Source organism: Phalacrocorax aristotelis, chromosome 11, assembly GCF_949628215.1.
Source record: "Phalacrocorax aristotelis chromosome 11, bGulAri2.1, whole genome shotgun sequence".
Lineage (NCBI taxonomy): Eukaryota > Metazoa > Chordata > Aves > Suliformes > Phalacrocoracidae > Phalacrocorax > Phalacrocorax aristotelis.
Window position 1 is genome coordinate 3,195,107 of NC_134286.1, and position 14,218 is coordinate 3,209,324.

The 14,218-nt window shown below is 40.1% G+C and overlaps 1 protein-coding gene across 9 annotated transcripts in view; it reads right to left on the bottom strand.

Moving 5' to 3' along the window:
- Positions 1-3,259: 3,259 nt before the first annotated feature.
- The window catches only part of HDX (highly divergent homeobox), a 48,236-nt gene continuing 37,277 nt past the window's right edge, over positions 3,260-14,218 (bottom strand). For 8 of the 9 annotated variants that reach the window (XM_075106629.1, XM_075106625.1, XM_075106624.1 and 5 more), the window contains 4 exons: positions 10,860-10,939; positions 7,707-7,790; positions 4,949-5,071; positions 3,260-3,922 (listed from right to left, as the gene is read on the bottom strand). In XM_075106629.1, the coding sequence (XP_074962730.1) occupies positions 3,797-3,922; positions 4,949-5,071; positions 7,707-7,790; positions 10,860-10,939 (413 nt within the window). In that variant the 3' untranslated portion in view covers positions 3,260-3,796. Of the gene's footprint in view, positions 3,923-4,948; positions 5,072-7,706; positions 7,791-10,000; positions 10,060-10,859; positions 10,940-14,218 lie in introns of those variants that run through there. The other variant, XM_075106630.1, reaches the window with a different exon arrangement.

Below are 14,218 nucleotides of genomic sequence, written 5' to 3' on the forward strand. Positions count from 1 at the left end.
AGTGCTGCTTCAAGAACCAAGCACTCCAGAAAACAGACACTTGTATGGTACAGCTGTTCGTGTACTTTTAAATCTGCCAAAAATTCACCTATTAGAATATTTACTATTACTCACTCCTGTCTATAGACTTGACAGAAGCATCATCTGCAGGGAAATGAAAGGAGGCATAGCTTCAGGAAACAGCTTTCTTAATGATAAGCAAGCTTGCTACCATCAAAGACTTTCATTGCTCCCTAAGGAGAGTGAGCGTCCTGTCTCTAGTTTAAAGTGTCTGTTCTGAACTACTTTTTTCCACTTTGGTTTCTTCAGAAAGACATACTTCATCATTCATGTTCCGACAGATGCATTAGGAATGAACAACGCCGGGGAAGTCATCTTTCACGGACAAAGCAAATAAGAGCCTTCACAGGAAGACTATAAAAACATCGATACGTGGCACTTCTGCTGTAGCCGTTATTCGAATTACAGAGCCGAACCACTGGAATAGCACGGGGGGCTTATTCCTGTCATCGTAACACACCGCAAGAGTAGCGTAATCTGTCATGGCAAGTCCATGCAAATGATGAACTGGCACTTAATGCGGGCTTATCGTTACCAGCCTACGAACAGAAGGAAGAACCGTAAACCAGATCCTAACCTGCCATGAGCCCAGAGAGCCATCCCCATCGTTCTCCCTCCCCTGAAGAGCTTTCAGAATTTCATCCGGAAACAGGCGTCGCAGTGACCGCGTATCAGAAGGCGATGCCTGTCAGACGGTTACTAAGATGAAGTTGGAAAGGAACATGCCCAATTCTCTCACCCTGTTCTAAGGCCCAGCTGACCAAGTTACACGGCTCGGGATGCAATCTGCAAACTTGATGAGCACGTTACGTTGCCCGCTAGGGACACAAGCAAACCACAACAACCCCCTAAGCTCCAAAGCACGTGTGTGGTGCTCGTCTGACGTGCGATGCTTGGATATGCATTTTTGTAACTCTCAAGGGTTAAGCATTATGTTACAGGACCTCCTAAGCTGCTCTTCAGCCACTTAGGACTGCAGAGCTATTGTTGCTGCAATGATTTAAAATACCAGGAATGGTAACATATCATTGAAGTTTTTGTTTTAAATATGGCAGGAAATATACACTGATATAGAAAAAAAAAACCTGCAGAACAGCCGTACAATATTATCGTATACAGCAGTTTGTTATGCAGGAATATAATTTATACTCTTTCTTCCTGAATATCCTGTAATATTGTCAAGTGTTTCAGGGTATGAAAACACAACTCCTCCTCTATGTTTTGTCTTGTCACTCTACAAGAGAAAAGGACCAAAGAACAACATGCCCATAGGGATGACATGGGTGTTGACTGCAGCTAGAGTGTCAGCTGCACGTCCTGAAAAGGATTCCAGCTTCCTCGAGAAAAGGGATTGCTTGAATCTGGTAGTAGTTCATTCAAGATTAACTCCTTCGATTTGTTTGGCATATGAAATAGAAGCAAGACATAGCAAAATAGGAATCATCAATGAAAGTTTTTCTTGTATAAAGGCGGATGACTTAATTGACCATAAAAGAAGAACTCTCATTAAAAGTATCTTGCCTTTTGTCATGGGAATTTAAGTGGAAGCAGCAGGAGTACAGGGTCCAAATAGTGGCGAATCACAGCACTATTTTTTATTTCACCAAAGCCCACAGAAAACAAGAGGTTTCACTGTCAGTGGCACAGATTTCCTATCTAGAGAGAACAGCAACAGAAAGCATTGTTAGCCCAGTATAGAAACCCTTTATAAATGTTTTCTTCAGAGTGAGCAGAATTACAGCTGACTCTATCTTACATTTCAAGAATAGTACAGTGATCTTTGCTCACAAACCTTAATGAATTTTAGATTGGTGCTCATTTCAACAGGCATGTAATATACTGCTCCTCCTCTGAGTAATGCTACAAGGACGTGTCTACCAGCCAGGATGTGACATTTCAGCTCAGGCCGTGAAAGGATGAGTAACCTACCACTTACCTCCTGGTTACACAGCGTGCCTTCCCTCTCTCCTGGGATTCTACTCTGAGTTTTAATACCTAAACTCAAATACAGGCCCAACAGCTTGCTTTTGCGGGGTTACTCTGTAGAAGAGATGGTAAGAGGTCTTTTGGGAACTGACTGAGTTGTATGGCAGCCACAACTGTGAAACTCTTGTTTTGTTTTTTAAAACAGCTTTTAAAACTGCTACTACCCTTTATGCAGCTGGCATTTAACAATATTGTTAAAAGTTCCCCACACCCAAGGACAACATGGAGACAAAAAAAGCCCTGAAAGAACAGACCTCACAACTGATACTAAAAGTAAAAGCTGTAGAAGTGATGAGGGAGGACCAGACCAGGCTGAGAATAACCTAAAATCATGAGTTATTAACAGTATTAAAGAAAAAAAAGTGTTAATTCCCCAACACACTGTATTTTCTGAGGTACACCTTGGACCTCCCACTGAAATCAAGGGGCTTACTTACTGTACTGCATGAATAAGGATTCACCAGAGTAAATGATTATTTGGCATAAAATTGAAAGATCAGGGTTTTTACCAGACTGTGAAGGTATCTGTTTCAAAAATGCTTGCTGAGGAATATTCAGATTAGAAGTCATAGCACATCAATAATACGAGCATGCACCTACATGCCCTACTAAATTTGTCTGAATGTGTCCTCACATCCATTTACTCAGATGCATAAAGGGATTCAATGTCAACGACAGCTGGGAAAGAAGAAATTCATTTCAGCCACTGCCTGCGATCAAGCTCACAGTACAGAAAGGGCACCTGGCTGTTGCCAAAAAAATTCGTCAGACAGGGCCGCTTCACAAACAGGTCACACATTCAGGAGATCTGCAAAACTCAATTCCAAACACTCAAATACCTTCCAGGACGCAATGACGGCTGTGGATCTATGACAGCGTCTTGATAAAATGGAGCAAAATTTGTGGAAAAATATATAACCAGTACTTAAAACAGTGAACAAAACTTTAGCATTCAGACTCTGACAAATGAAAACGGTAACTACATTCATAAAAACCTAAATGGTAGTGTAAACATCTAACCCCACTGCTATTGTGAGAATATCAGAAAGTCGCGCTCTGCAGCAATCAGGTTTCCCATATCCATCTAATTTGTTACAACACTTATGACCGCTTCTTTACATTAATAATTTATTGATGATAATGCAAATTTTTCAGTTAGCCTTTCAAAGTTTTTTTCAGCTATTTTGGTCAGAAAATGGAAGATTCAACAATCTGAAGTCATATAATGAAAAACACTTTCGTTTAATTTCAGATTTTCAAAAGGGTTCAAGCACAACTCATAAAAAGCCCATCACTCTATTTGGAACCCCAATTTTTAGTCCACCTACCTGAGTAAAAATAGGGAAAAAAATAATAAACAGGACTGGTGAGCAAGCAACTCTGAAGAATTAGCTGTCTGTGTAACAGGACATTTGTTTGCCATCCTTGGATCCCTGCTCAAAAGGACTTTGCTACAGAGCAAGAGTTGTTCTGGAAAGTCAGAAGTTATCGTAAATCAAGGCCAAACTGCTAAAAGCAAAACCTTTCCTCACACAGTTCTTTCATTTACCAAAAACAACATTTGAAATATCTTGACACTGCAAACTGTAGCCATGACATACTACAGTCATCCTTCAGGAAGGGCTACTTCACCTTGGGCTCTCTTTTTTGGACTGAAGAACCCTGGATAGCAAAATGCCGTTCTCTTGAAACCTACGTGTTACGCGGGGTTTCTTTTTCGTCAGATTAAAAAAAAAAATAAAAAAAAAAATCACAAACTGTCTGAGGCATTTTTCTCTGATAAAGACGACAAGCTGAATGAGGTATCATCAGGCTCTGGGGATGCATGATTGAAATCCATTTCTTCTAGTTCCGGAGGTAAGTCTGAGAGCAGTGCCTGTGAGTAAAAAATATTACAATACAATATTAGGCATGTATTTTATGCCAGCATTAAATGTCTGTTAAACATGTAGTGAAAAAAAACTCGGTTAAGCTTTTTGGTCAGTGTTGATATTGGATGGGTCAAAAAAAAAAGTCAGTATTGCTAGATATTGAAAGAAAAAACATTGTCATAAGACGATGTACCTTGTAACAACAATCCCAGAAGTACCTTAAGTTATTGTGGAAACAGCTCAAAACAATGCTTTTTCCAAACCAGATGAAACCAGATCATTTGTATTAATTTATTTTATTCATAGATTTAACACGCAAAAGCTTTAAAACACCTAAAACCATGCTGTCCTGTGATCATGCATACGTAGAAGTAGATGCTGCATACAAGACTGTAACCGCTACAACGTCATATCGATTTATCGCAAAGGTTTCAAGTTTACTTCTCTTTATATTCAGTTCAAGTGGTTTTATGAAAAAAATTATGGAAAACACCCCTAAGCTGAATTTATTTTGGACGTAAAAGCATTCTAAGTTTCCTTCTTGCAAGTGATGGTTTCTATTTTTACACCTGAAAAACCGCAGAATGTGAGGGCAAAAGGAAAAGAGTAGAAGCAACAGAATCTCTTCCAAAATAAAGCACAGACTATTACTTGTATAAAGCGTGACCCAACCAAGCATTAAAAGCCGTGCTATGTATTAGATGCGGTGCAGTAAAACTGAAGAAGCCTGGCTTTCTTCCTAGATCTCGCATCTTAGACCTCAACAGACACATCCCGGTCCCTCAGCCTACCCTGCTGCACCGGTTGTCCCTTCGCAAAAGTCACGCTGCTTTGTCTAGGTCATTGCTTGTGGAGATTGCAAGATCTTTCTTTTGTTTAAAGTTCAGCTTTTCTTTGTCTGTAAGATGTTCAACACAACGCTGCCCTGATCACGATTCAAGCCTCTGGGCACTACGGAATAAAACCTAAGGGAGTGACAGAACACAAAATGACAAACACCTTCCGTTATTAAAGCCTACTTCAAGACTTACCTGCTGCTGTTCTTTATCATCTGATTTAATAGCAAGTATCAAACTCCGAGTAAATGTCTGTAGTTCAAAATACTTCTGTTTGTGATTCTCCAACTCATTCTCAATGAATCTGACTTCTTCATTCTGAGGGGGGAAATCATATAAAGTTCCAGAAATAATAAATAGTACTGCATCTTTTTAACGACACCTAAACGTACTTGTGTTAAAACTAAATGTTTTTAGTGAAAATGAGTGAAAATGTGTTCATTACGATTCCTGCCAAAGCCAGTAGTAAGTAGAACTGAAAGTTCTAAATTATAGAATTCTAGAACAACGCACGTAGGCTTTGGATTCAAACAGAAGTTTCTGATGAGCGACCAGTAGCGCCGCAGGAAACCTGCAAATGCGTAACGCCATTTCATTTCTCATCACCCTCCGCAGGAGACGTGCGATAGCCAACCACGCTACACGCAGGCAAGGCATTTCAGAATTACTGACTGTCATTAAAGCATTAATGACTTGGGCCAAGGTTTACATGAACCTTTTAACAAGGCGCTGCTTGTTATTTTATGAGGATGACCTCTAATTCCATTTTAAAATAAAGAAAAACAAAGCCCAGGTCTCTTCCTAGAAGAAGTGACCTTGCAAAGGCAGGCTGACTGAGAGACAGCGACTAAATTCCGTTATTACAGCAGGAGACTTGGCCCAAAGGCCAAGGAAAACAACTCGAAAATTCCTCAAAGCTACCAAAATTAAAATATAGCGTCCTCTAGCGCAGCCGAGTTTGACATGTATCATGAAATGGCGGCTCACCAACCTCCCCAAGACCTCTCGGGTTACAGAGTAAATAGGAATGTATTTACAAAATGGAGAAGTAGCAACAAAGTGCATGCTGTGACTAAAAGGGCATTTTTCGAACCTTTGCATAAATATGTGTTACTATACTTGCAAATTACTTAATATAAAAATAACAAACTACTTCACTAAAAATTTGGATTTGATACATATTTCAGTTTATTCAAAAAGTGTCTTCTCCTCCAAACTTACCAACCGGCTGGTACGCGTGATCAAATCTCTAAATCAGTGCAGAGCTAAAATTAATTTTCTCTGGTTATTTACCTTTGCAAAGATCACGTAACCTAAATAAACAGTTCACTTTTCAAAATCAAAGCCATTGTGCGTTTTTGCAAGAGGTGTCTGCATACCAGCACTGAACGTACATCCTCCATGAGGTAATAATGAACAAACCACGCACACAGAAATTGTTAGCAAGGCACAATACCCACAGAAAGCAAGCTTTTAGGTTCACAGATAATTCACGGTGAGTGTTGCATTTACCGAGGGGTATCAGAGGCAAGAAAAAACCCACCCTTGCTTATGCAACCATATGATTAATTAGGTTGGCAGTTTTGCATACAAAATGTTCCTTGATGGCTTGTTCTGGTGGCAGCAAATCATTACATAAGCAAATTTCAATTGTGAACTTACAAGCTGGCATTTTGTTTTAATGATAAAAGTATTCTTTTTTTAATAACAGAACTGTGCTCTGATATTCATGCTTACATTTGCCAGACTGGCTGTAATTCAGCTTTAGCTGACATGAAAAGGTGAGGCTATGCGATGAGCTGGAAGGTTTATAACAAGCCTTTAAAAATGGTTGTTGGTTTTGTTTTTTTTTTTTCCTTGAAAATTCACATTTTTTCAGTCAAAACATTGCTCACCATACTGTTTCAGGTTATAACAGCTCTAAGAATGCGAGAGAAATATTTGGGCTGAGATTTTGAGGCTTTCATAAGAAAATGAGCTGAAAGCATTTCTTTCAGATGGAAAGTTCAAAGTTGCCTATTTAGCCGTGGATTTTTCCCAGCCAAAAAGGGATTCAGATTTACGCAGAAAGCACATGGGCAGAAAGAGTAATCACTAATGTCAAACAGCAAACTGGGTTCTGTAGGGCATGCTGTCACAACAAGCCTTTCACTGTGGTGACAGGTGACATTAAGAAAAGGTCATTCCCTCTCCATATTCATTCTCCACTGCCCTTACCGGGAAAACACTGCTTGAGGGAGGATTTTTTGTTCTGGAAAGATGATCTATTTATTATTTTGGTAACTGATTATAATTAGTAGAACATATGTGCTTTCTAAGTAAAAAAATCAGCTACAAACGTAAAAACATGCTCAATATACAACACAGAACTGTGCCAACCCTCAGGAGAGCAGTAACACACGTCTAACCTTTACCATTTGGCAGAAGACAGCGGCTGTCAGGTATCCAACTGCTTGTCCTGCCCCCCACAACTGCTTCCAGACATGTTCTGCACTACATTGCGAGAATGACTCCTTCTCAGATCCCCCCATTTCATTAGAGGCTTCCAGCTGTCGCGTCCCTTCCCAGAGCTGGCAGCATCACACTGCATGTAAAAGCGTGCCGTAACACTCCAAAGAACAGTTCTCGCACAAAAATAAACTTTTGGTTTAGAGGCTAAATAAATTGCTTTGTCTGGGGACACGTGGTGGGAACTGCAGATGGCTACAGCTAGGGTAATGTAACTGCTCTGTAGAAATGGGCTTTTTCCTGCCTCCCTCTGGGTTGAAATACGGGTAATCTGGCTGTAAATGGGCTGAGGAGACGTGACTGAGGGGACGATGTGCGGTACCACGATACGAGCAGAGGAGTCACAGGCTCCCACATGCCTTCGCTGAATTCCTTACAGATACGCCCGTCTGAACGTTCCCGCGAAGGACTATCCTGCTTAACATTTCATAGTCTAATTACTCACCTTATAATCCAAAAGAGAACTCATTTGATCCACTTCAGAATTACTTATCATATCGCTTTCTTCATCATCTATAATTTCTATTTTCTGAAACAGAAGCAAACGGTTCATTCCAAATATTCGAATGCATGGATTAGACAAACAAGCAACAATCCGTAACTCAAACTGCCACGAAGGGATGAAGGTAACAGGACCTTTTGCTTGCTCATGAGAAATTTGGAATTGTGGAGCCCCCATTAGATGGCAATCATGCACCTCAGCCACAAGATCCAGGAAGACTCCAAATTGAAACTGTCCGTGCTCAGAGCTGCTGCCATGGCGACTCAGGCTGTTTACAGAGGAGGAGCTATACGTCACCATGCTTGTGGCATTAAGTTGCATACTATATCTCATTGCAGCCTACAAAGCCTGCATTTTATTCTGGTAGCCTTTTGTTGAAGACCTCCTGCAGGGTGAAGAAGGTTATGAAAGTTTATTCCCCTGGAGCAAAACAGGCGTTATAGTTAAGTGATAGGCAAGTTCTAACTGGCCTACTTCTTGCCTAAAAAAAAAAATGAAGAGGTCTCCTTTGACTCTTTTTGGCTATAGTGCAAGTCAAATGCCCCAAACAGTGGAGGATGTTGATACAAGGGACAGTTCCAAAGGCACACGCTTAAGTCACAAAAATTCTTGGGAGCTTTTTATATTTGGTTTCTAAAAATACCTAAAGTACAATGTTAAAGGCCGAGCTTAAGACTGTTTAGCACTTAGAAATACATATCAGTGGTATCTCAAGTTTTAAAAGATTCACTTTTACATTATTTACTACTTCATGTTCTGTTTTCCTTCCCAGCAGAAAACCTTACGTAAGAAAATAATGTTAAAAGGTTATTTCAACAGGAGAAAGCAAAAAATGTACACAGTTTTAGTGCACCCAGGAAATTTTCATTTTCATTCATATCTAAGCTAGATCTTGAACAGACAGAATGAATTGGAATTAGATAGTGATAAGAATGGCATTTTTCAGCACAAACTCAGAAGGATGACTACCCAGATGAAACTATAATTTCACTATGTTTTTGGGAGGGAAGTGGTGGTAGTCTAAGAAGAGGGGTTTGGTTTTTTTTTTTACTATTTTTCATTGACAGTTGTAACCATTTATGAGACTCTATATAAGAAGTTAAAGCAAGTTGACTATGTTTTTAGCATGCTGTTTAATATAATGCAGGCAAGGGCCCAGACTGACACGATACACTCTAACGGTCAGCTCTCGAGGTGTTATTTTGGAGGAGTTTTCTTCTCTGCAGCATGTGTGTGTGACTCTCCTGTCTGGCTGCAAACCAGTCGTCAGAAATTTCCTTCTAATCACCAAGGAGAAATCCTTCAAGAGAGGTTAACAGTCTCTCACTAGTAGTACCCACCAAGCTCACAAGTATGTGTGGAAGGCAGGGAGGGTAACCCACGTTAGCTGTGCTTCAGTGTCTGACAACCCAGCTGAAGTGATAACATTTCAAAGGCTTCATGTCACAAAGATCTGCTGCTATGTCGTATCCTGAGCAACACTGTGAGTCAAATATTTTTGTTTTTAGACTCAGCTTGAGGAAAGAGTCTTTAAATAAATGCCAAACATTCACACTATTTTTATTATAATTATGCATTTTAAGATAGTAGGGGAAAGAACAGATTAGAATTTCAAATAAGAAAGCAGTCTCTCTTATGCAAGTCCAATGTATGTTACTCCAACTTTAACTCCATATATTTTAAAAATTTTGTTACAGTGTTTTCAGAACACAGTATGAAAAAGCTACTCCTCTTCCCCCCCCTTCTTATTATATCACGTTATATAATGCTGGAGTTCAGGTAGACCGGAGAACCAAGTCTCTCAGACATCATCTTTGCAAACCTTTTACCTTTATCACTTTACATTCTGCATCTCCACAGTAAATGCATCAGCCTGAAACTCAGAGTGGTTACATCGGAGGTCACCGCAGGCCATTAAGGTAAACACAAAGGAAAAAGGCAGCTGTTTCTATTCAGGCAACCACAGAAAATACAGCTGTGAGATTTCAGTTTACGCAAAAGATGATCATGTATTAAGAAAAGAAAGAAAACATTCTCTCCTCTATATACGTATAGAGGGAAGGGGATCTCCTGTTCACTTTCCCACTTCAGGTGCTGTGTGATTAACACAACACAAACGTTCCGTCATGTTCTGAGCTACCGTTGTTTAACCTCTGACTGCAATACAAGTGCAGTTGGGAACTGGAACCATCACCTGTTCGTTCTGCAGATAACTTTTAAGATAAAAATTACCCTACCACTTGGGGTCTTCTCTCCTCTTCCTCCTCTCCTTTCTTCTAATTTGAGAGAAGGCAGGCTAAACAAAGGGGATATATTGCATTATTTGCTATGATTCCTCCCTCTGTCTTTCCTTCCTTGTCTCACTGCAGTCAATTAAAAACAGCAAGAACAACTGTGTATGACTCAATGTGAATGCAAGTGAGAAAACAAGAAACATCTAAATAATGTCCTGGCAAGGGTATGGGAACGATGAGGACATACCCACCCCGGTCTGATCTCACATATTTAAGGTTAGCTATAGAGGAGAAACACCAGAGATACCCAACTCCTTCCCTGTGCGGGTGCCAGAGCAGGGGCACAGGCTGCCCAGAGAGGCTGTGGGGTCCCTTCCCTGGAGATATTCACACCCCGCCTGGATGCAGCCCTGTGCCCCTGCTCTGGGTGTGCCTGCTCCAGCAGGGGGTGGGATGGGATGAGCTCCAGAGGGCCCTTCCAGCCCCCAGCAGTCTGGGATTTGGTGACTTTCTTAAAACTACAGAAATTCATTTTCAATTATTATTCTGGGTCTTTCATTCTTACTGTTTTACTACACTAGGTACTTACAGAGCACTACCCAAGCGTTGTGCTTTGCACTCCAGAAAAAGAACACTGGATTGTTGTAACATAGAAAAAGATGTATAATCCAATGTCTACTGAACGTGCACAGCTCTGTTTTAGTACTTTTAGTACAATTTTGTTTAGTGCTCAGCTAGTTAGGAAGGGCTCTTAGCACACTCGACTGAAGTTTTCGCCTAGTGAAAAACACCAGTGCTGGACAACCACCACCTCAACATTAGCAATTAAGTCACATGAGTGGGAAAGGAAAGGTATACATACCACATTATCAGTAGATACTGGATTCTGGTCATCGTCTTTGTGACCGATTTCTTCATTTGGAAGAGCTTCATTTCTCTCTTCTGCAGAAATAAATTTGTTTTTCAGATTTCATTCAAATTTTATTCTGAAGGAACGTTAGTAGTCTTTATCATTAAATATGTCACATCTTCTAGATACAAAAGCAAAGTCATATTATCAATGTGTATTCATAAAAAATACTGCATGTCTTATTGAAAAAAGACGTCATATCCTAAGTATTTCAGGGCAAACTCATGCTACCTGCTACCTGAAACAACAGGAAAACTATCAGTTCCGCTCTTGCAATGTACCAAAGCTCTCCTACTTTTTGGTTAAGATTGGAATATTCAAAGGTGATGAAGAGTTTCACATCAAAGGTGCCCAGAACTTTTTTTTCTATTTTTTAGAATAAATTACTATAGGAAAAATCCTGCATGCCCTGAAATTATAGGATACATATCAGAACGCCACCTCCTCCTTGCCGACACCGACTAGTTTTGAACCAAAACCTGATCAAGCCTATTGTTTCATTGTTGTATGGCAAATGTTTATTCCTAGTGAACCTAAGCTAAGCTGCTCTCTTACGTATAAGCAAAATACACACTTGAAAACAGAGCAAATCTTATCCTTAAATTTCAGCAACAAGCACTGGATGACTCTATCAGTCCTGGCTATGGCCAGCATGACAAAACAAGATAAGCATCTTCATCCCTATGTTTCTCAGATTTACTTTATTTCTCCACATTTAATATACCATCAAGAAGAAATCAGAAAGTAAGCCGTAACACAGAGGCAAGACAGCTATGACAAAAACCTGAAATGATGTCATTAACAGCTAGGCTATTAATTGGAAATACACTGCTTCTAAGAGCTAGCGAAATTACACAGTTCTGCTGAGGGCAGAGCTTGCATTAAAAGGGTCCAACAGTCCAGCTCTCACACTTAAAGAGGAAAGGAGGCACGGTGGGTGAACGGGCAGCAGGTGCTCCTGCGGGCTACTGAAAGGGAAGGCAGATAATGATGCAGGGGTCTATCACTTCCACACAGACACGGGGGTAATAGGATTTAACTGGAGATTACCAACAGTTGCAAAGAGAGGATAATATTTAGGCCAGACCATACAGAAACAATTATTGTTTTAAATAACTCTTCTACTAGTAAAACATCTCTAAACTGAGCAGATTTTATTTGAAGTTGTTTCAAATAAATTTAATCTGCCACAACTTCAGCGGTAAATTTCTGCCAGCAGCAAAAGCAAACGGGCCCAAATGGGAGAATGGTAAAGCAGGGAGCAATATACGACCCCATCATCAGCCTCGGAGCAATGAAGGTCATTAAGGACGTACCTCAGGGACTCCGAAGAAGTCTAAAGCACCAGTCACTCCGTAACCCTGACAGTCACCACTTGGATTCAATAGTTGAAGGAAGCAACTCCCTACAGCACTTTCAACTCTTTAAATATTCATCCGTGGCTAATACAAACCAGCACAGCTATAATGGCCTCCACAGAGCTGTGTTCATTTACACAAAGTATGGATTCAATTAACATATGTTTAAGAAAGGTAAGGCATTATGAGAAACTTAATGCTTAATTTTGCATCAGAGTACAGCTTTTTCTTTTTTTAATATTTACACACTACATTTTAAAAGCAAGGGCCATCAACACTTTCACTTTAATTGGGTGACTAAAAATATCTTCTTCCTGTTTTTGGGAGGTTTTTTGTTCTGCTTTTGGTTTTTTTATAAATTAAGACCAAAAGTTGTAATTCTCAAACATTAAAACAATCACATATCTCTGACTGAATAGTGCATATGATTATTGGTGGAACTATTTTTCAGGAAGTTCACAATAAGCTGAGCTGCAGCAGAGAAACCTAATCCTTTGAATTGGAGAAATGAATAGAAATAATTCTTGTGGTAGAATAAAGGAATGAAAGTGGAATTCCTGGACGCTGTGGAAATCCTGTCGTTCTCTTGCACTTCCTTAAGCTTTGATTCTAATAATCTACTCATAGTCTTACAGCCTTATCCTGTTTTATGAAAGCCTCATTCAATAAGTGTGGTGTTATTCCTCACTTTAAGCTACAGAGAATTCAGACTCTCCCCCGCCACCATTTTCTTTCAAGCAGATCTGACTAAATCAGTTCCTTCCACACCTCAGGCAAATCAAGGACTCTCAGATTCTGCATCTCACTTGGCTTTCAATCACTTGACCCATTTCTTTATCATCTTATTCTCTTTACAGTAGAATATGACAAAGCTATCACAAATTCATTCCCAGTAGTTCTCCATTTTTCTAGTTCTTTCCTTTAAATTGTTCAGACAAAATGACAAGATCAGGTCTGACATATTAAGCTGCAATAGCATGCACTAGATCCGACTTTCTTTTAGTTCAGAGAGCAAAGGCTTTATTGATCTTTTCTAATCAGAAGCACTGGGAGCAATTACTTGAGCTTGTGAAGCGAGTGACTGTGCCGAGCAGCCCTAGGCCCAGAGCACTAGCGTACAAGAGGGAAAGGGAGAGATCGATTTAACGTGGTCATATAGTTCTGGGAGGTGGAGTAAAAGGCAATTAAGTTCGAGACACTTGTCACTCAAGATCATGCATTTCCCTGAGAACACACAGGCACCCCATACATGCAGTTCTACGGCTCTCCGAGTGGTCCCCTCCTACTGACTTTGATTGTTTCTGTTGGTTGTATTCGCTTGTCAGAGACCGTACGCGCACCACAGACAGCTTAATGGCACAAGTTCTGCTATGCTTTGACATACTGTGAAGCTCTTTCAGTTCGAGACCAAATCTGAGCTAATATATCTTCTGAACGTATCTCATCAGCATGAGTTTAATATCATGAAAACTGTAAGTACGTAGCTCTGGTCAGCTCAAAGTGAGCAGGTTCGCAGGCACCAGTGCTTGCTTAGATGGGAATTGTTGGTGTGATTTAGGCAAGCAGGAATGGATATTCAAGCTGGCTGTGTAGAACTGGCCAGTTAACAGAGAGCATTTTTTAAAACCTGGCTTCATAGAGAAGCGAGACTTCGACGTTTGTTCTGTCTGTCTGTCTCTCAGTTGCACCAGCAAATTGTGAACTTGTCATTTAACTTCTGATGAATGTGGCAGAAACAGAAGTCTTATGGTAAAAGGTTTCTGCAAGCTTTGTGATAACAAAACCAACAAAATTCATATAGAGAGGTAGAAGAAAGAGACCCAACAGTACCTTCAGTATGGCAAAGGTAGGTAACTTGCGATTGTTAGACACTCTTTCAGACATTTTTGAATCTGTACAACAGAGAATCCAAAGCATGCACACTGCACAAAATTAAAATATATGCACAGTAGT